The 20905-nt window shown below is 40.6% G+C and overlaps 1 protein-coding gene across 8 annotated transcripts in view; it reads right to left on the bottom strand.

The window, feature by feature from the left end:
• Positions 1 to 20905, bottom strand: part of NALCN (sodium leak channel, non-selective) — a 195057-nt gene that overhangs the window by 97992 nt on the left and 76160 nt on the right. For all 8 annotated transcript variants that reach the window (XR_015058942.1, XM_085883982.1, XM_085883986.1 and 5 more), the window contains 9 exons: positions 19641 to 19715; positions 19117 to 19253; positions 14920 to 15052; positions 13570 to 13643; positions 9755 to 9856; positions 8834 to 8903; positions 8122 to 8213; positions 4759 to 4881; positions 2031 to 2087 (listed from right to left, as the gene is read on the bottom strand). Coding sequence is in view for 7 of the 8 variants with exons in the window: in XM_085883982.1 (XP_085740108.1) it covers positions 2031 to 2087; positions 4759 to 4881; positions 8122 to 8213; positions 8834 to 8903; positions 9755 to 9856; positions 13570 to 13643; positions 14920 to 15052; positions 19117 to 19253; positions 19641 to 19715 (863 nt within the window). In the remaining variant the exon portion in view is untranslated. The remainder of the gene's footprint in view (positions 1 to 2030; positions 2088 to 4758; positions 4882 to 8121; positions 8214 to 8833; positions 8904 to 9754; positions 9857 to 13569; positions 13644 to 14919; positions 15053 to 19116; positions 19254 to 19640; positions 19716 to 20905) is intronic.

Genomic DNA, 20905 nt, shown 5'->3' with positions numbered 1-20905 from the left:
TTTAAGGCATAGGTTTGAAAACAATTCTTGATGGGAAAAAAGCTTGATATAATATCTTGATAATATCACATTGATATAGACACGGAAAGAGCAATTGAAAATATGATGACAAAGGCAAACATACAGGGTGGTAAAGACGTGCAACTTTTTATTTAACTACAACACTTTTTTTTATTATTATTGGCTGATTTTGTTTGTTTGTTTTTGTCAATTCATTCACAGGATTAATTAATTGTTAGCAGACTACGATTCCCTAAGGATCACCCAATAAAAGCGAAACGTAGCGGTGAAACGCATGGGAGGCAAAAAGGTGGGAAGATGTTTCTTGAGATTAAAATGGTGTGACTGATCAAACCAAGCGGTCCACAGACATGAATAGGGATGATGGGACATGCAAAACCCATGTACAAAATAACTAAATAAAGCCTAACACCCTAATGGTGCCGAAATAGCAGATTCACACGAGAGGTGAGGGGAAGGGGGGGTGGAGGGTGAGAGGATTGTGGCATGGCCCAAAGTGGTGAAGAGGAGTAATGGCAAGATGGTGAGGAGGCTAGGAGAGGAGAAGATGGCAATCAAGCAGAGGGAAGGAGAAAGATGTTCCTCCCTTCAGGATCCAGCTCCAACAGGTGCGTATTAGCATGGTCATGGCCCTCATCAACTCTTGGACCGCCCTCGTGCAAGGGGAGTCTTTCTCATTGGGTGCTCAGCCACTAGGGTTGTACCTCACTGTCGCGCCCACTCGGGGTTTTTCTGTAGTACCCTTTTACCAGCAACTGCACTGCACGGAGTAATCTTTGAGGAGCCATGCAAAACCCTCTTTAAGGGCTGACACGACATCCCATGGCCTTGGTACAGCTCTTTGTGTGCCTATGTGTCCAAGTCTTCACCTGGCCTCACCTGTAGAGAAGGTCAGACATCATACGACATGGCTCTATACTGTTCTGAGATGTACACTTGCCACCTCCTTAGCGCACATTTAACAACACTTCTCTGCCAAATAGCAACACAAGAGTAAATCTCACCTACACGATCACATGGACCAAGATATTCTTAATACAATCTAACTTTGGATCCCTCCATCCACGCAACAATACGTTTGATGGTTTGTATTGTCAAATTCTTGCATTTGTATAGAATCGATGAAACAAAACTGCCTTTGTGTAGAAACATACGACTTGGTCGCAAAAAAAAATCTCTAAACTGAGCATCCGGTGGGGCTGAGAAAAACTGTTCCAAATGGTCGAAACTTATGAATTTTTTTTTTTTGATCCTTGTTCTTTAGGCGACTTGAAATTTAAAAAGAGGGTCACATTAGTAAAACGAGAATGGCACTCGGTAGAGCGCATTCTTCCTCCAGGCTGAACGCTTCACGTTTTGTAGCCCACTGATAGGCCGGATGTGCATCTAGACCTTAACCAAAATCTAATCGGTTTGTTCTTGTCACCTACCTAACTCATCCACCAAGATTTATCCGAATCCATCCATAACTTTTTGAAATATCGTGCTATATATCGTTTTTGGCCCTACCTCTCAATGGTGAAGAATCACTTAAAAATATATATATTTTTAAAAAATCCTCGTATCCGGATCCAGATCGAGATCTTCACCAAAATCAAATCAATTGGTCCTTGTCACGCACCCAACACCGTCCACAAAGTTTTGTCCAAATACATCCATAACTTGAGATATCCTGCTCACAGACAAACAAACAGACAGACAGACTGGGGTGAAAACATAACCTCCGTCCACCTTCGGTGGTGCAGGTAATTACGGCAGCCGTTTGAAAAATTGCACATCATTTTGGATCACTCTGTACACACTTTAGTCCAACAATGCAAGTGTGTGGTAAAGCTTGTCCAAGTAACACGCATATACCTTGATCTGAATAATCTGAATTTGGAGCGAACATCACCAAAATATGTCAACCAACTTGAGTGACTACAACAAATTTGATTGCACCATCATCATCACTGATTTATTAGACTGTTCTGTCCACTTTCTGGAGGCTGTCATGTAAGATTGCTTACTAGATTTGCTGGTATCTTGTGTGCTTCACCACACCAGTGACTGGGTCCGGTTTCAGTCTGAAACAAAACAATTATTATCGTTATTAGTCATAGGTCTGTGGCTTGTGCATTGGCATGTGCGTATGTGTGTACACGTATGCATGTTGCATTATCTGTTTCTCTGCAGGTGATCTTGAAGGATGGAGCAGGAGGACGAGATACATTGGGTATTTGTCATTACCATCCCAGTGGCAATGCATTCAGGGCAGGAATTTGAAATTTGACAAAGGAAAAGGCAGACAATTAGCCGACTGTTATTGAAAGGCACCGTAGGATCTTTAAAGTCCATATCAGATGTGATCGCTACAAAAGTTATACCCTTAACCCCAAAGTACCAGGACTCCTGTTTGCATTCTGATGCTATTCTCTCTATAACTAGAAGGGCACTCAGTAGAGCGCATACCTCCACCACGCAATGCCTGATCCAATAGAACATACCAGGCCCGATACATTTTTTGTAATATCGTGCGATACATCGTTTTTGGCCATGTCTCTCAATGGTGAAGAATCACTTAAAAAATTATAGCAGTCAGATCCGGATCCAGATCTTCACCAAAATTGAATCAATTCTGCCTTGTCACACAACTAACATGTCCACCAAGTTTCGTCCGCATCAGTTCACAACTTTTTGAGATATCCTGCACCCAAACAAACAACTAGACAAACAGACAGACAGGGGTGAAAATATAACCACCTTCCACCTTCGGTGGTGGTGGTAATAATTAATGTCAGTGTGCGTGTGTGTCCACTACATAACTCCAAAACCATAAAACCTTGTAGCCAAAACTTTACATGCGTACTAAGGGAACTTCATGCACACTAAGGGTATGCACACGTGCTCTGAGCTGTCTCGCCTGGTTTCGAACCTCAACATTGCTATAGACTGTCACCCCAGTATTTTGCAGGCAGGGTGATTAATCAATGTGTGTGCGCCATCCCTCAGATGGATGTTAAACTGGGCGTCACATATACTGGAATTAGTTGGTGGACATTAAACATCCCTTTGTGGTGTCCTTCATGAAGAGTAGGGAAGCTATCGCTGGCATCCTGGCCAAATTCCAGCTTTAACCTACAGGGGCATTGCATCAGCAGCACTGCCACATTCTCAGTCAATGATACGACTCGCAGCCTTGCGCTGCACAGGAAGAAAGATGACGACCAGACCCCGATGTGTGGTATTTTATTGTAATAATAATAATATTTTAATTAATTTACTCTGATAAATTTCCACTCAATTGTGAAAATTTCAAAACAAGCGATTTTGATCTGATACCGACTCGCATATCGGTGTTTCGTGAGAGTGTTCCGATTGTCTGACACCAAAACAGATTTCGAATTTCTTTTTTCTCATAGTCAACTATATGTGGGCTGCTCTAGAGTTGGAACACCAACCAATTTACATGTTCTGGCCTTTAATTAAAAACATTCAATATTGTCCACCCAAAAGCATGAAACAAAAAAAAAATATGCTCAATTTTGTTGATATTTCTGTTCAATGTTGTGCAGCTTGATAAATAAAATGTTTGTCTCTAAACATGTGTTTAAATGTGGAGGTCCAATAGATGTACATTGGATCCCAGGCAATGCCGGATACCTTTGTGGGAGGAGGGAGGGGAAAGGGTGGATGTGGGAGGAGGGAGGGGAAGGGTGGAAGGAGTGAAGTGGTGTTGCCCGGCAACGTCAGGTACCTTTGTTAGTCATAAATAAAACCCAGATTGGTCAATACATAGATGATTCATTTAGTTGTAGTCCCCAGAATGGTACCTCTGATCTTTCTTATCTGTCAATTAGTTGTAATTATTAGTTGTAGTGGTTTTTTTAAATTTATTTTGATGTCCCATAAGCATAAAAGTGACACCAGACCAATGTAAAAACAGAACGATATACAGAAAATGATGTGTGAAGTCGAAACCATGTAGAGGAAACCCACATAAAACAAGGTTTACTGTATATATTTGGTTTGATGAACCATTCTCTTTACAGAGCATTAGTGCTGCTGAAGTTTCTTGGCAAGGGTTATACTGGGTGGTTTGCCATTACCTTCCCAGTGTTTGTCCATGCTCTATCCTTTTAAATGCTGAGCATCAAATAACGAAGCAGCATGTACCATTTTTAAAGTCTTGGTGCGACATAGCGAGGATTTGAACCACTCATCTCTCAGACTTAGAGCAGACGCTTTAACCATTATACCGGTGAGTATGGTGCTGTTGTAGTTGAACTAGCGAATAGTGGTCATTCTAACTGAATAATTTAAATCTTCTTGAGTTAAATTCAAAAAGGCTGTGGAAATTAAAAAAAATAAATTGCAAACCCCTTGTCACACCCAAGTACCATCTTGTGCTCCTGGATTTTCCTCCTGCTGCTGTAATGTGAAAGTTCAAGTAAACGTGTAAATTAAAAGGTGCATTAAAAGGCAGGCTGTGTCATGGTGCTCTCAGTGTGTGAAACGGCAGTCAATTGATAAACAGTTTTTAATTATGAACAGAAACTCACCCCCCCCTCTCTCTCTTCCCCTCCCCCCACAATTTTTTAATCATAAACCGCATCAATTATTGGCATCAATGGTTCTTTACTGAGGACATCCCTTCTCACAAAACCAATTCATGAGGACCGACATATAACGTGTAACATTGTGGTATCAACGGAATGCAGCGTTTGTGATGATTACAATCACACACAGAAGGCTCACAAGTTGAAGCGCGCTCTCACGATGATGCGGCAGAACTTGCGCAGTCGATCCTCCCTTCCAACCAGGAAGAGTGGAGTGTCAAAGAATGGGTGGTTCTCTCTCAGCTCTTCTTCTTGCACTTTCCTATGCAAATACATCAAAAATTCACCTGCAGGCCAAGCCACTCGAAAAAAAAATCAAAAAAAAATCAAGGCTATCAGAAAAAGCCTCACAAGGGCAAGAGAAATGTTCACAATTTTTGCGCTTAGTGCAAATTTGACAGCAAATTTAATGGCATTTGGCAAAAAAAAAACAACAAAAAGAATTAATACGAATGCCATCACATTAAAACAGTCAGTCACCAGAAATTAAAAATGCTCAAATCACACCTGAAAGGAATGTCTAAGGCTCTTAAGGCCCGGTCACACCTTGACGTTTTAGCCAACGTATGCCGATTTTTGAATTTTTTTTCTAAAACGCTGGCACACGTTGAATACGTTATGGGTAAGTTTTGATAACATTGAGAGCACGCTGAAAAACACTGCCATACGTCGTTGTACGTTGGCTTTAAACGTTGTACTTTTCGGTTGTCCTCAAATTTTTTCATGCTTGAAATTTCACGACGTATGCCGGCGTATGACTCGCACGTTCCGCTACGCTGGCCACAAGTTGTAGGCACGGTCTGCGATCGTTGACAGACGTCAACACATGCTACTTGTAAGTTAATCATAAGTTGAGACACGCCGAGGTAATGTTTAGAGTACCCGAAACTTATTTCTAACCTATGATTAACGTGTTGTTGGCACGTTACGCGATCGTTGCCACACATCGACAGACGTTACTTTTAAGTTACTCATAGGCTGAAAGACGTCGGTATAATGGATCGTCCTTGCGTCAGCGTCCACGGCCACGGCCAGGACACTTATTTGCAGCATTCTTCAAACTTTTCTTCGGCATGACGAGGATGTTCACATTTCGATGTCTAGCTTGGCTATGATTCCAATTGTCCATCGGCAGCGTCTATTTAAAATAGTTGAGTTTGAGCGTTTTAACACGTTCAGAAGAAACGCTTCAAATTTCAAAACCCCAGCGTCAAAAAACAAAGGCGAGTGACAGCAAGTTAAATCGTTCATTGTAAACAATGAAAATAGCTGAGTGGTACCGTTTAAAAGTCGTTGAGTGTAAAAAAAAATCCAATTGTTGAGCGCAAGCGTCTACTTTCAATAGTGGGGTTTGAGCGATTTAGCACGTTCAATAGAAACGATTAAAATTTCCGAGCGCCAGCGTCAAAAAACAAAGGCGAGTGACAGCAATTTAAATCGTTCATTGTAAACAATGAAACTAGTTGAGTGGTACCGTTTAAAAGTCGTTGAGTGTAAAAAAAAATCCAATTGTTGAGCGCAAGCGTCTACTTTCAATAGTGGAGATGCAGCCATTTAAATCGTTGAGTGGCAGCCTATGAATAGCAAACCCCACGTCACCGGCAAAGATAAACTGCCGCACAATATGGATAAGTTAGGCTATCGTTGGGCATAGTTTGTGAACGCCGGCAACACGATAATTATTCGTTGGTATACCGTATCTATAAGTAATCAAAGCGCTCTATGCACATTATTAGTTCATTGTGCATTTGTCCAACCCATTATGAATAGACCAAAATCGTAAAAACAAGCTATAGCTCATTGTTGAAAAAGCCCCATAAAAAATTAGCCGCGAAGAACTTCGAACAATGGTGAAAAGATGTCTCCTACCCGTGGACACGCGGACGCAAGGACGATCCATCATAACCCACACCCTCCCCCTCACACTCACCTACTACTGCCAACATGAACAAACTACTACTAATACAAATACTGATACTGATACTGATACTGTTACTGCTGACATGGACATCGACTCAAAAAGGACTCGAAAACACTGTTGGGTTCCCTTTTATGAGCAGCATTTTTATATACCAATTCCCAAAACCGCTGGGAACACGTCTTTATATGGCAGTTGTAAGCTAGAAACACGTTCATTTTTTTTTTTTGTCGACTGGAAGACGTCATTGGAATACGTCTACATACGTCGATGTGTGTTGGGACTACGTAAAGAATTGGTTCAAAGCACGTCAAACATAAGTTAGAAATAAGTTTCACGTAAAAAAGACATTACCGCGACGTGTTTCGACTTATAAGTAGCCTTTGTGGACGTGTGTAAACGTCCACATATCGTGTGTAAAACGTATCCCCATCGCATGCGGAACGTGTGTCATACGCCGAGTACGTCATAAAATTTTGAACATGTTTAAAATTTCTTGACGTACTCTACTTACTACGACGTATGATAGCGTGCTTTAGCGTTCTACTCACGTATACCAAACTTACTCATACCGTATTTGACGTGCCCCAACGTTTTAGACACATTTTTCTTAGTTCGGCATACGCTGGCAAGATCGCCAAGGTGTGACCGCGATGTTGACACTTCCATTTATACGGCAGTTATGATTTGAATCGTTGTGCGTCAGCCTTTTAATAGGCTACGTCACGACATCGTCGGCGATGCGTGCAACGCGCTATGCCTAAGTTAGACTATCGTTGGGCATCGGTTGTGAAGGCCGACAACAGGTTCAGCATTCGTTGGTATAAGTTATCTATAACACAACGAAACGTTCTGTGTCCATTACCAATGCGTTATACATAAGACCAAGTCGCTATGAATACGTCCGAATCTTTAAAAAAAACCATCAAAAGTTCAACGTAAGCCAGCGTTTTACATACATTTTAATACGTTGCCATCGCTGGCTAAAACGTCAAGGTGTGACCGGGCCTTTAGCAATAAGGCAATGCAGTAATGAAGTGTTCATCACACAAATATACTAAATTCGACTTATTTTATGCATTACACAAAATGAAAACTTTAAAATTGAAACCACACAATAACAGCTTCTATATTTCATGATAAGGATTATAAGAACTTTCATCATCATCATCATCATCATCATCATTTACCATGCTTTATCCAGAGTGTCTGCTCTGCCGAAGCAATTTCTTGGCCAGGGTTACAATCCTGGACGTTTCACCACTCTGACGCATTATACTCAAGTAAATGTGCCAGGAATTTGTTCAGGGCACTGGTGATAACTCGCCTACTCTTCACTAAGGACACTGTAGAATCTTCAACGTATACAAACTAATGCTGTCAGACGGGACACCCAGCTTGATGTCTCTCTGAGGATACCTCACCCTGCTTGCGAAGGCAGCTCAGAGGAAAATGTCTATACCACGAGGCCACCCTGCCAGCCCATCGGAACCTAAATGTACCTAATTCATGAAGATGTGTTATTTTTATATTGTTCATCTCATAGAAAGTGAATGCGATGTTAGCGCATACTACTTTCGGTACCTTTTCAATTCTGCTTGTTCCTTTTTCTCTTGAATCATTTTTATTTCACTGTCTTCCTTCTGCGAATTCCTATAGCGCATGGTGGTGGAATTCTGTGAGATGTTCAAAAAAAAGAAAAGCAAAATTGATGAAGATCAGAAACAAATATCAATCATTGTCATTTCATAGAGAAATTGAAGTCTTGTGGAAGAGCTTCATACAAATATCATGAACAAGAAAGGACATTAGGAGCTGATCGACAAATCAAAACAGCACATGATATTTGTACCCGGGGGGTCACAGCATCACATCCCCCGTTTACTCCATCATGACATGTGACTCTGCCTGACCATAGTTATTTTAGTGATGGTATGAAGGTTTTTACTAAAAGAGAATGTTCACTCCACACTCGCATGTGGGTTTGCAATTAGTCTGACACTTAACACACAAAAACAGATACCTTAATAATGTTGGAAAATTAAACAATTTATTAAATGGTACAGTGGTGCATGGAACATTCAATTTAACAAACAAAATACAGTTATTTTAAAATCACATAAACCCAAAGCAGACATCAATTGCATGGAGTTTCCATCAAATTCCAATCCTCCTATTTGCATTCGAACTCATTCTTCCATGAGCATAGATTTGTATCAACAAAAAGAAAAGAAAAAAATGTTACGTTTAAAGTAATAAAGTAAATGTATAACTGAACTTGCTGAAAGGAACATACATCATGTGGCAAATTTTCCATCGATTTGCCGTGGGTGATCCGCTGGCTTGTCGAGCCGTGTCGGAGTGATCTGCAAGGTGGAAACGACTGTTACAAGCACGGGAGGAATTAAACACGTACTCCTAGTAATGGAGTGATAATTTGGCAATGGCAGTAAAGATGAAACTGAAAAGTAATATCAAAATGAGATGAAAAGAACTCTTTGGTTTTGGCAATGCAATGGACGTGAAATAAAAATAGGACCGCTGGACCTGTCGCTTATCTGAGCCCTGGCCTAATGCTGCGACCAAAATTTGGTAGAATTAAGAATGGTGGGTCTGGTGAGGAAGATTTTTGAAGGAATTTATGTAATTTTCCAAATATATTACGAATTTCTGCCATTTTGACACATTTCCGGTCATATGATCGACATGACTTCCACAATTTACATCACACGACCCTGTCTTAATATTGCAACCCAAATTTGGTAGCATTCTGGCTGGTGGGCCTGGCGAATAAGATTTTTGAAGAAATTTACTAAGTCGGCCATTTTGACCTACTTAAAATCATGTGACTGGAACGAGCTTTGCAATTCCTGTTACCAGTCAAGAGAGGAATGTTGCTGCAAAATTTCAGCCGGATTGGCCCAGCGGTTTGGCAGGAGAAGTCAAAAAAAGGAGACGGATGGACGTATGGCATGCGATGACAATACTTTATCTGGAATGTAAATTTCAGATAAGCTAATAATAATTGTATTTATGGAGCACCTTTTGCCGATAGATACAAGACGCTGAATATTAGTCGGCTTTATCCTCACATATTGGACACTTGAGGAGAGGGGGGGTTAAAAAGTCATACAATCACTGAGCTATTGGCCAAATAACACAAAATGGTGGCTGCTCCTTTTGTTGTAGGTATGGCTGTTTTAGTTTGACCTCATACCTGCGCTCCTGCCTGATATGATGTTGCATGCTCAACATCGAGCGGTCTTTGGCTGGCTGAGCCTCAGATGACCCACCCATCACTCTCTGCTGCACACATGCCCTGCACACATATACATACAAACACCCCTTCAAATGGTTATAACCTGCGATGCCAGATTCGAGTTGGGGGAGGGAGGGGGAGGGGGCAGAAAGTGCCTTATCACGTGAACACTTGAAAAGGTCTGACAATATTGCTGAACTAACAAGGTGTAAGGAGGCTTATAAAAAAAAAATTGTCCTCACAAGCCATTGGCAGCCTTTAGGAGGCAGACATAAAATTTCCTCAAAAGGATTCGCTGATTCCAATTTGTCTGATATTTGGTCAAGTTCTGCGGTCCTAAGATATTACACGTATTCTGGCAATGAACGCCGCTACTTGACAAGCCTACAGCTGCCATATAACTACATACAATACGATAGTGCTGTACAGTATATACAACCACTAATCATTGGGATTGATAATTTTTGGTATAAATATAATAAATTTTTTTATAAATTGAAATATAATCTTACCACACGTAAGCACTATCACTTTTTGGGACCTTTTAGTGTGCAACAGCCGAATAGTGTATCTCCGTTTTGATCGCAAGAATCATGATCTATGCATAATTCATACGCTGCATTTTAGTTCTAATTGAGGCCTCGATTTCTTCTTCAATTTGAAACTTGCTATTTATCTCCAGATATTATTCAGATAATAGACAAAAATAAATCAGAAAGGAGATATTTACAGTTCTTTGGTACAAAATATTATTTTTCGTGCATCCTTTCAGGCCAAGGATCTGAGACAAAGACTAAACTCCTTCGGTGCCAAGGTATCTTTGGAGAATCCTTGGCTATCACTGGTCATACTTTGTGTCCATCGAGCGGTTGCTGAGAGAGACTCGGATGAGATTTGTTACCTGCATAGTCCGCGAGCGTCAGCTGCGACTGTATGGACATGTGGCTCGTTTTCCTGACGCTGATCCTGTTCACCAGATTCTCTCAGCGAGGGAGTCTCATGAGTGGAGGAGGCCAACGGGCCGACCACATGCCTCGTGGTTGCAGCAGGTTGATCGGAATCTCAAGGCGATGGGGATGGGCCAGGCATTTGCCATGGAGGCATCTGCCTGGGGAATGGCCAGATGGAGTACCGACGGAAAGTGGACGCGACGACACGCTGCTCCGACGCATGCTCCCATATCTAACCTAACCTTTCAGTGAGTGAATGAACACAGTGAATGGCCTGCCCAGGTGCTTCAGGGTTAATTACTCCCATAAAAAGCACCGTGTATGAATTGATTGATAATTTCTCCAGGAAAGATAAGGCCTGTGAGTTTTTCAAAATAGTATTAAGAGTTTGCGAGAAGGTGTCAAATTTGGAAATTGTGTACATCTGAGTTTGCGATTGAAAGAAGGAGTTTAATTTTCCCAAGTTCGATGCTTGGTCCGTACATATACATTTTTCACAGTCTACTTTCAAGCTTTCTCTCTGATTCTATTTTTTTTTTTTTTTTTTTTGCCGTCAAATAAATTCTGGTAGGAGATGCAAATAAGCTTCAAAATAATAATATACACATGTTTGGGTTGGCCTATTTATCATTGGCATCCCAACGAATAGCTCATGATTCTCAGAACCGAGGTTCAAATCATATATACTATATGCAGTTGTCCATTGTTTAAAGTACAATGATACTACTAATATCTGTATGGTTTTCTGTACAAACTCTACGATGAGCCGACAGTCTGTTTAACAAACATACAATTAGCCAATTTTGCTGAAAAATAGTGTGGTCTCAGAAATAACTAGAGTTCATAAAACACCGCTGTATTGAGAAAAAGGACATGGACCTTCATTGGAAACAGTTTATTGGAAGAAGACGAAGAAGACTCTTGAAGTTCCTCCGCCTTGAGAGCATGAGCGGCAAATTTGATTGGTCAAGACGGTGTACAATTTTGCCAAAGTACGACGAAATTGAAGGCTGTTGGAAGTGCAAACAAGACGATTTGTCTTCTCCAGTCCTATCTTCAAGTATATATCTGTGTGTGTGTGTCCGTATCTATATATTTTCACTTTAAGAATGCTTTCTCTTCAACCACTTGTCCGATCGATGCGAAACTTTAAACATCGGAGGGACTCCCCATGGAAAATATTCTATTGCTAACTTTGATGTCATCAGTCACATGATATGGTGGCCATATTGGATTATAGGAAAAAATTTGGACATCATTTTCTCTGAAACCGCTCAACCAAAAAAGATAAAACTTGGCATATGTTATCAATTCCCCATGGGGTATATAGGGTGATAATGACGACATCATCGGTGAAGTGGTATTTCAGCCGTAATTTGGTGAATTGAAATGCTTTTCCAAAAAATCTGAAACTTCTTTTATCTGATCTCTGACCTGATGTGAATGAAGAATGAAATTTACTAGAAGCACCCGCTCCCTACGGGAGCCGTCAAGGGGGGTCATGTTATTATATTTATGCCTATTTTACTCCATGGGGTCCCAGGATTACACACCCAAAAAATGGTTGCGATTGCTTCAGCCGTTTTTGCGGTACCTGGAAACAGACAGACGGTGAATTATAGTAAGATGACATTAATAACCTATGTGACATAATTGGATGCATGGATGATACTGGAATATGGGTCATAGTAGCAGTGAGCCATAATAGTACTGTGTTCAGCGAGTGACGATATTTTTGCTCAGAATGAACATGTGAGGTGAGACTATATGCTCCACAAGTGCCACTCTTGTGATTCGAAGGTAACATTATGATGACGGAATTTGCAATGATAAAATATCTGTGTACAGGGAAATTAAATTATCATCAGTCTGTTTGATAAGTTCTGGCTCTCACTCCAGACCAAGCTGATTGGGTGCTTTTTCTCCGAAAGCTCCATCTCAAGTAATTCTCCGATCAATTCCTCTTCATTGAATCTGGAGAATTGACTCTAGGCTTTAAAGGTGCATATAATCAGAAAAAATATATAAATAATTTTTGATGCAATTTTATTGATTTTTAAGTAATAGATAAAGGACTGAACGTGGTTTTTAATTCGAATAATTTTTTGAGGTGTTGCAGTGAAAAAAGAAAATCTGTCGGGTACTGCCCATAATAATTCCAAATGAACTGCCATGACATAATCGAGGGAAAGATTGTCAGCACGCAATGAATAAGGGCCGCACAATTCACTTCAGACTCGTCAGAAAGTGAATTTGACAATTAATTTTCTGATCAAGAATCCTCAGATTCCGACTCGAGTCAAAATCATTATGTAGATTGTAGAAGGTGCTGTCAGACCGTACATTTACAAACCCGAGGTCGAGATGACGTCATGGGAGTGGCAGGACAAATAAAGCATAAAAGGGCACCAAATAACATTAAAATCTTCCTTTCAAGATATCTATTCAAGAAAAGAACGATTAAGTGTTAATTAAGTGTTAAACAGCCTGATTCTGTGGACCTTTACGGGTTAGGCTACATGTCTGAGAGTCACAATTCGAAAGGACAAGCTTGGATGTAATAGTTCTGAGAAACTTTGGAAAACACATCAATATGGTGAAATTCCATGTAAGATTTTAAAAACACATGCCTAAATACTGCAACATGCTTTTGAACATTACTCCAAAAGAAATATGATAAGCAATGTGACAAAAATAAACCCCCCCCCCCCCGCCTCCCCAATGAACCTTTTCATCACGTGCACCATTTAGAGAAGCAAACATTTATAAACCACCAATGTATGGACTCCTGATTTGCTCTGAATATCTAAGTTGCTGCCTCACCGGAGAATTCGCTGCAGACCGCTCTCTTTTTCCAACAAGTTCCGAGATCGCATACTCGATACAGAGCTCTGCAACTGCAAAAATGAAACAAGATGACCAAGAAAAACAAAATAATGAAAGAAAAAAATAAATAATCCTACTATTAATTTGCAATTGGTCAATGACTGACACCAATACAATTTTTTTATTACAGACCCTAAGCATCAAAAAGCAACATATATCGAACAAACAGTTTCAAATGGGTACCTCACCGCTATTAGAGCATTTAAATTGCATCAGATGTGGCAAGAAATGCGAATTGTTGTTCCCAGCTTACCGGCTCAATGACAAGATGCCATTTGCATTTTTGCCCTCCTCCATCCCTAACTCGTTTATAATCCCGTGAAGGCATGGGCAACTTGCTAGTAGTAATAACAAGTAGATGTTGCAGGCAACTTGGCAGGGTTATACTGTGGTTTGCCATTTCCTTCCCAACATTGTTTGTCTGTCCTATATCCTTTTAAATGCTAAACATCAAGCAAGGAAGCACCTGTTTTACTTTGGCGAAAAACAGGTTTAGAAAACGTCATGATAAAATTTTTTTTTAATTTTGTCACACATGAAGTTCAGCAACACTACTCGTGTCTTAAGGAATATAATCATGATTTTGCTACTCTTGTGGCACCTGCAGGCCATTTCTCCCCAAGGGTGATAATTTCATAATAAAAAGACCAATATATTCATCGTGTGTCAAACATGTTTGTGGATTGATTCCCTTCCCAAGGGGTGGGCTGCCATTGCCAAAACGACTTGTAAAGCCTCTGTATATACATACCAACTTATTTTAGCATCTCGTGATTTAGTAGGGAGCAAGGATCAAACTAAAGCCAGAAGTTCATTTTTAACTTGCTGTCTTATTTTCTGGCTTAAATTCAAAATATTCTTTAACCAAGCGATGATATGGAAACAGGGCGAATGCGTGGCAGGGCCCCCTGTTGGTTCGGTCCATTGCAGCAAGTGCTAGTGTAACATATGGGTTCACAATCACATTTTCAGTAAAGAGGTGCTATTATATAGATATGATCATAATAATAAAAACACACACACAATATTGTGCAAAAATAACGGCAATGCGTGAACCTCCATGTGCGTTGCGTTAACGTCCTTAACCAACTGACATGGCTGATCTATATTAACATGGGGGTGTCATTTTGCTAATTCACAGAAATTTATTTATTGGGTCATGATTATTTTACAATATCAATTGGTGGCAGGATTGGGAATTTCACCTCAAAAATAATTATAATTCTTCAGTGATACAAACTTAAGCTAGGAGTTATAAAAGTATTTGAAGGTTTGTGATATTCTCACCCGATGACAGACTTGGCGATTTTCTCCCAGATGAGGATGGCGAGGTGGTGATGGTGAGGCAGAAATGGACTGGAGACGATGTGAGAATGAAATGGCACCAGGTCGGTCAAGAAATTGGCGCATAAAACTTTCTCTGTCAAAGAAAAAGTGAAATAAACAGAAACAAAATTGATGTTACATTGTGATCTCGTCATAACTGAGCTTACTCACCATTTGTGGTTCAATGACACACAAGCCAAGTTGACAGTCAACAAGACGAAATATGTGACCCCTTTGCTTTGGTAATAATACAATATTTTGCTTCAGGCATGTGAGGCTGCGGTGCAAAGTGAAAAGTTATTTATTGCAAGACTATAGTCTTGAGTAAAATTGACTTCAAGCATGGATTGTAGAATTATTTTAATACAAGTCTAAGCTCATGGAGGAGCTAAAAGACAAAATAACATAGGATGAGAATGGACAGATACAATGAGGAAAGGAGGAATAACAAAACAATGAGTAACAATGCCTGGAGAAGAACAAAAATGAGCGTGTGTAGAAGACATTGTGGATTTGCAAGGGTGAGCGCATGATGTAGTGATGGTAGCATATTTGAAAGACTGAAATGAGGAGGATAAAATAACAGACAGAGGGGGACGATTTCACAACCAAATTGAAACGAACTAATGCAGGTGGGTAATCACTAATCAGCCTGGACTTTGGGAGGGTAAGCATGTGAGAGTTTCTTGAGGAACATGTGTAACCTGTGGTGGCTTGGGGAGAGCAGAGGTAGGAGATGGCAGAAGGAGCAAAGCCAGGTGTAAGCTTGTGTAAAATAGAGAGTTCACCAATTAGCTTAAGACGCCAATGGTACAGAAGGCCTTGTTTGTGAATGGCTCAAGAGGATCAATTGCGAAGCAGGAGCACCAGCCCAGAGTGGGAAGCCATGCTCCATGGATGTCCGTTTGAGAACCTCGTACACCATAATGATCTTGGTGTGGCTCAGGAATTCCATAGCTCTATGGGGAATACCCAGATGGTGACGAGCCTTTGATGTTAGTTTGGTAACATTATTCTCCTATGAAAGGTTATGGCAGATAGTGAGGCCAAGAAGTTCCAGGAACTCCACTGCTTGACTATTCTGAAAAATGGATTGGTTAGTTTGATTGCCCATCCTTGTGCAGAGACAGTATGAGAACATATAACTTGCCAATATTGAACATCATGTCCCAAGTAGCTGGTCAATAGCTTATCTTGTCCAGGTCTGACAAAGGAATTCAACAGTGACAGGCCATTCACAAGTCTGATGTATTGTTATACACAGGGTGGAGTCTCATACACATGAGAATCTTAATGCTACACTCAGCTCTCAATGCTCGGCTGCATCCCAATGCTCAGCTGCAGAACGGGTTTCATCGCTTGTTGGTGAATCATCAGTGACAGCACAGACAGAAATGCATACCAATGAGACTCCAAGCATGTACCACGCATGTATGTAGAAAGCAATCAACATATCAATGGAAATACAAAGACCCACCTACATCTCTCACCTGTGAATGGAGGGACTAATCAATCAGCTCTCACCTAATCAATTAAACCCAATAAACAAATTATTTAAGCAATAAATTATAACGCGTGGTGCTCGACCAGTCACACAACGCACGAGACAAAGTTTCGCTTGTGAACTTCGAATATTTTCTACGTTTTTTTCTCCAAGCCCCACGATGCCGCCCAAACGCCCTACACCTTCTAAGGCTTCTGGCAAGGAACCAAAGCACCAGAGGAAGGTCCTGACGCTCCAGGAGAAGGTTAAGGTGCTCGATATGCTTCGGGAAGGAAAAAGGTTTGCCGGCATTGGACGAGCACTGCTCGTACCCAGCACCTCAAAACCGACCAGACCAGACGAGTCGATCTCCAGCACCTCAAACCCAATCACTGCCAAACCGATCAGACCAGACGAGTCGATCTCCGGCACCTCAAACCCAATCACTGCCAAACCGACCAAACCAGACGAGTCGATCTCAGGCTCCTCAAACCCGATCACTCCCAAACCGACCAGACCAGACGAGTCCATTTTTGGGGGAGGCGTCCATTCATCGCGGATTTTCACTTAGTGCGGGGAGGTTTGGAACGTAACTCCCGCGATAAACGGGGGATTACTGTGTATGTATATATATATATATATATATATATATATATATATATATATATATATATATATATACATATATATATATGTATATATATTCATATATAGACTACTCCCATGTTCTTCTAGCCAAAGAAGCTGCATAAAACAATGATTAAAGGCTACCCAAGGTAAGCCCTTTGCTGTTTCAAACCCTTCCCAGAGTTCTTCCACAGCTATAAAGATGTTCACACATAGTACACACATGAGAATCCCAATGCTACACAACCTCTCAGCTGCCGGACCAGTTTCATCACTTGGTGAATCTTCAGCAACAGCGTAGACAGAAACATGCACCACCAAGGCTCCCAAGCATGTACTACATGCAATGCCAATAGCAGTCAACATATAAATGAAAACAAGACCCAATCACATCTCTCACCTGCAATTGATTGGAGGGAATAACCAATCAGCTCTCAGCTAATTAATTACCCCAGGTGGCTAGGATTATGGTGGTTTGCCAATTCTGTGTTGCCCTATACCCATTGGCCAAGCTGTGTTGTCGGTACCCACCTTTGCATTAAACTCCCCAAGAAGGTGCAGTCCCTCAGTGCTGGAAATTCTGCTGATAGCAGCATCATGTCTCACAGAACTGTTCCTTGACTAGTTGACAAGTGAAGAATAAGAAGTCTCTCTCAATCTTCTGTGGGGGATTCAATCATCGCAAGTAGCACATCTTTTTTTTATTGTGAAGCCCACTCCATGCTATAAATGTTGCATTTTGGGCTTTCCCCAGCCAGAAAAATATGCAGTTTTTCTTTAAGGGATCCACTTTGAGGGAGCCTAGTTTCTTTCAGTGCAGCAATGTCCACATTGAGCCTTGTAAGTTATTTATTTGATGACAGCTGTCTGGCGGGCATCATCAACCTGCAGAATATATTCGGTGAGGCCAAGATGCATGGTCCTTATGTTCCACCTTAAAAAAAAAAACTGGTGTCTTCTTTGTTGAGTTTGGCTTGCACAGTACATAGATTATTATCGATCCGCCTGTGAAGGGAGATGACTCTCTTAGCTCGAAGCACCCCTTGAAGCAAGTAGGTCATGGCAGGATAGCACCCAATGTCCATCTTGAAGGGGGACAGTAGTTGTTCAATGAGACGCGATCTCTCTCACCATTGGAAATAACCCTTGCTGCTCATATTGAGTGAGAGCATATAATCAGTATGTTCCTTCCAGTGTTGTGCCAACATTTATCATGAAGTTGAAGTGTCCCATACAGGGCACCAAGCCTGGGAAAATAATATGGAGACCCTGAGTTGCCAAAGCATCAGGACCCTCCTCTCGGCATTGCTAGTATTATCAAAATGAAAGGATAGACCAATACTATTTGGTACCAGCTCTGCTGCAGGAGATGGCAGAAAGGTGTCAAAATTCATAGGTGATAAGTAACCACTCTGGATTTGATGTCAGAGTTTATTCCCTTAGCCTCCTTCTCTTCCAAGACACCCACGAGGTAGTAAGCCCACTTACCCATAGCTGGTTTAGTCCCCTGTAGTCCCCTTTGTCCCTCCTCTTGGTCCCCTGTAGTTTAGCCTGGGATAGCGAGGTGTCCAGTTTACACATGTCACCACAAGGAGGCACTACATAGTGCTTGATGATGAAGATACTATTTTCTGATGGGGGAGGTTTATGTGCTCGGCTCTCATTTTCACAATACATGTACTGCGAGCCAGCGTTGAGAGCTGAAAGTGAGAGGTAACAAGCAAACTACTCACCTCCCATGATGCGAACACACGATGTATCACATGAACCGGTGACATACATGACGTACATTAATGTCAGCATAACCAGACATTTATCTTATTAACTCGGATGAGCGAAGGACATTGTTAAAATGTTTGAGCTTTACCACAAGATGACACTGCAATGGACAGTTGTGCAAGTGATAGTGCAAAGTTACAAATTGCAAGCTGAACAAGACAACTAAAACCCCCCAAAACCCCTAAACATTCAGCATTACTAAATATATTTGTAAAATTTTGTTTTTACTGGATAGTCAGAAAAAAAATGAAACAGTTTAATTTTCTCACCTTATCTTGGGCACGGAGAACACAGATGGAAGTTTGGAAATCTTCACCATCTGCGGTTTATTCGGAAATTTCTCAAATATTCTCAAACGCAGTGGAAGTTTCTCTTTTGTGTCAGCATTTGCTTCACTTTGTTTCAGCTGCAAACATAAATGAACAATGAGTTAATAAATTAGAATCAAAATTGTCTTGAGAGCTGGTCTTTTAAAATACCCTTTTATCTGCTGGTTAGCATGCAAGATTAGCAGGTATAACTAATTATTCATATATGCGTTATATATGTATGTGTATGTGTATGTATATATGTATATATATATATATATATATATATATATATATATATATATATATTTATATATACATATAGGTATCCCTAATGACAAGTCTAAAAGTTGACTAAATAGATCCCCTAACTGGCTTGTAAATCAGGTGGAATGGTTTGGAATAGTCTATGCTTGAGTAAATTCAACATCGATTAAAGTGTGGAATATTAACTTTACTCTTCAATAACTCTCAATGTAACATACCTGTTTGAGTTTCTTGAGATTTTCATCAAGTTCCAAGTTGTCCAAAATAACAGCAACAAAAAGACTCATGAGAATCTGGAAAATATCAATTCACAGTATTAAATGGACAACTCGACACAAATACAACAATACAGGAGCGAGAAAACGAAGCCTCATGCAAATACCTCGGAGTAGAAGAGGGCCAACAAATATGTCACAAACAAACCCGCAAAACAAATACCAAAGAATACCTGCATAGAACGAGGCTGATCCTGAAAACATATCTCACCCCGAGAAACAAAATCAAAGCCATAAACCAACTAGCAATACCAGTATTCCAGTACAGCCGAGGAAAAATGAATTGGCCACAAGTGGAAATCAATAAACTAGATATGAAAACAAGGAAACTGCTCACCATCCACAAAATGTTCGACAAAAATCAATGCATCCCGAGAATGTACCTGCCAAAACTAGAATGAGGCAGTGGCCTGGTGTAACTCAACCAAGTGCATAGAGTGACAACCGGAAGGTCGAGCACGTGAAAAGTTTGATGGACTACATAATCCAATGTGTACGCAAACACAAAGACAGCAAGCCATAACATGTATCCCTTAGCAAGAAATTTCAAAAGACAGGTGTGAGAATAAGATGTCACACCTGAAACTGATGTAGCAGCGAATTGCAAAACGATTGCAAAAAAAAAAAACAATGACAAAAAAATACAAAGACAGATATCAACAGATATATTACCAACAACTGGGAGAATGATAAAAGAGCCAGAAGGTATTTAAAAAAATAAAGAAGAGTTGGATAGACTGTGCATGGACAAAGGCGGCTCAATGGAATGGCTAAGAAGAGGTCAGCTCACCTGGGATGGAGAACAAATCATCATAAATGCTCAAAACCAAGGACACAACACCAAAGGCTTAAAAAAATGGCAGAACTGAACCAATCGGACAGGTGTAAGTTCTGCAAGGTAGAAATAGAAAGCAAAAGCCACCGCCTATTGGGATGTAAAAAACTCATGCCAGAACAGCTGTACACCCAAAGGCACAACAAGGTAGGTCGAGTAATCCACTGGCGAGTTTGTCGACTTTTACTTCTACAAAAACTTTGATGTCCTTGTTCCAGAAAACTCATGGAAACACAAACGAAAAGCAATAACTGAAAACAAGGAAGTAACACTCACTTACGACCTGATGACCTCATTGAGGATGAAGACAAAAAAGCATTGCAAGTGCATATAGTACTGAGGCAAATTTTTTTTTTAGAAAAGACGGCATTGC

This window comes from Eptatretus burgeri, chromosome 6 (assembly GCF_056783735.1).
Source record: "Eptatretus burgeri isolate ZD-2024b chromosome 6, Ebu_testis_v1, whole genome shotgun sequence".
NCBI classification, from domain to species: Eukaryota; Metazoa; Chordata; class Myxini; order Myxiniformes; family Myxinidae; genus Eptatretus; species Eptatretus burgeri.
The sequence above is the reverse complement of the archived record's forward strand: the minus strand, read 5'-3'. Positions and strand labels throughout refer to the sequence as shown.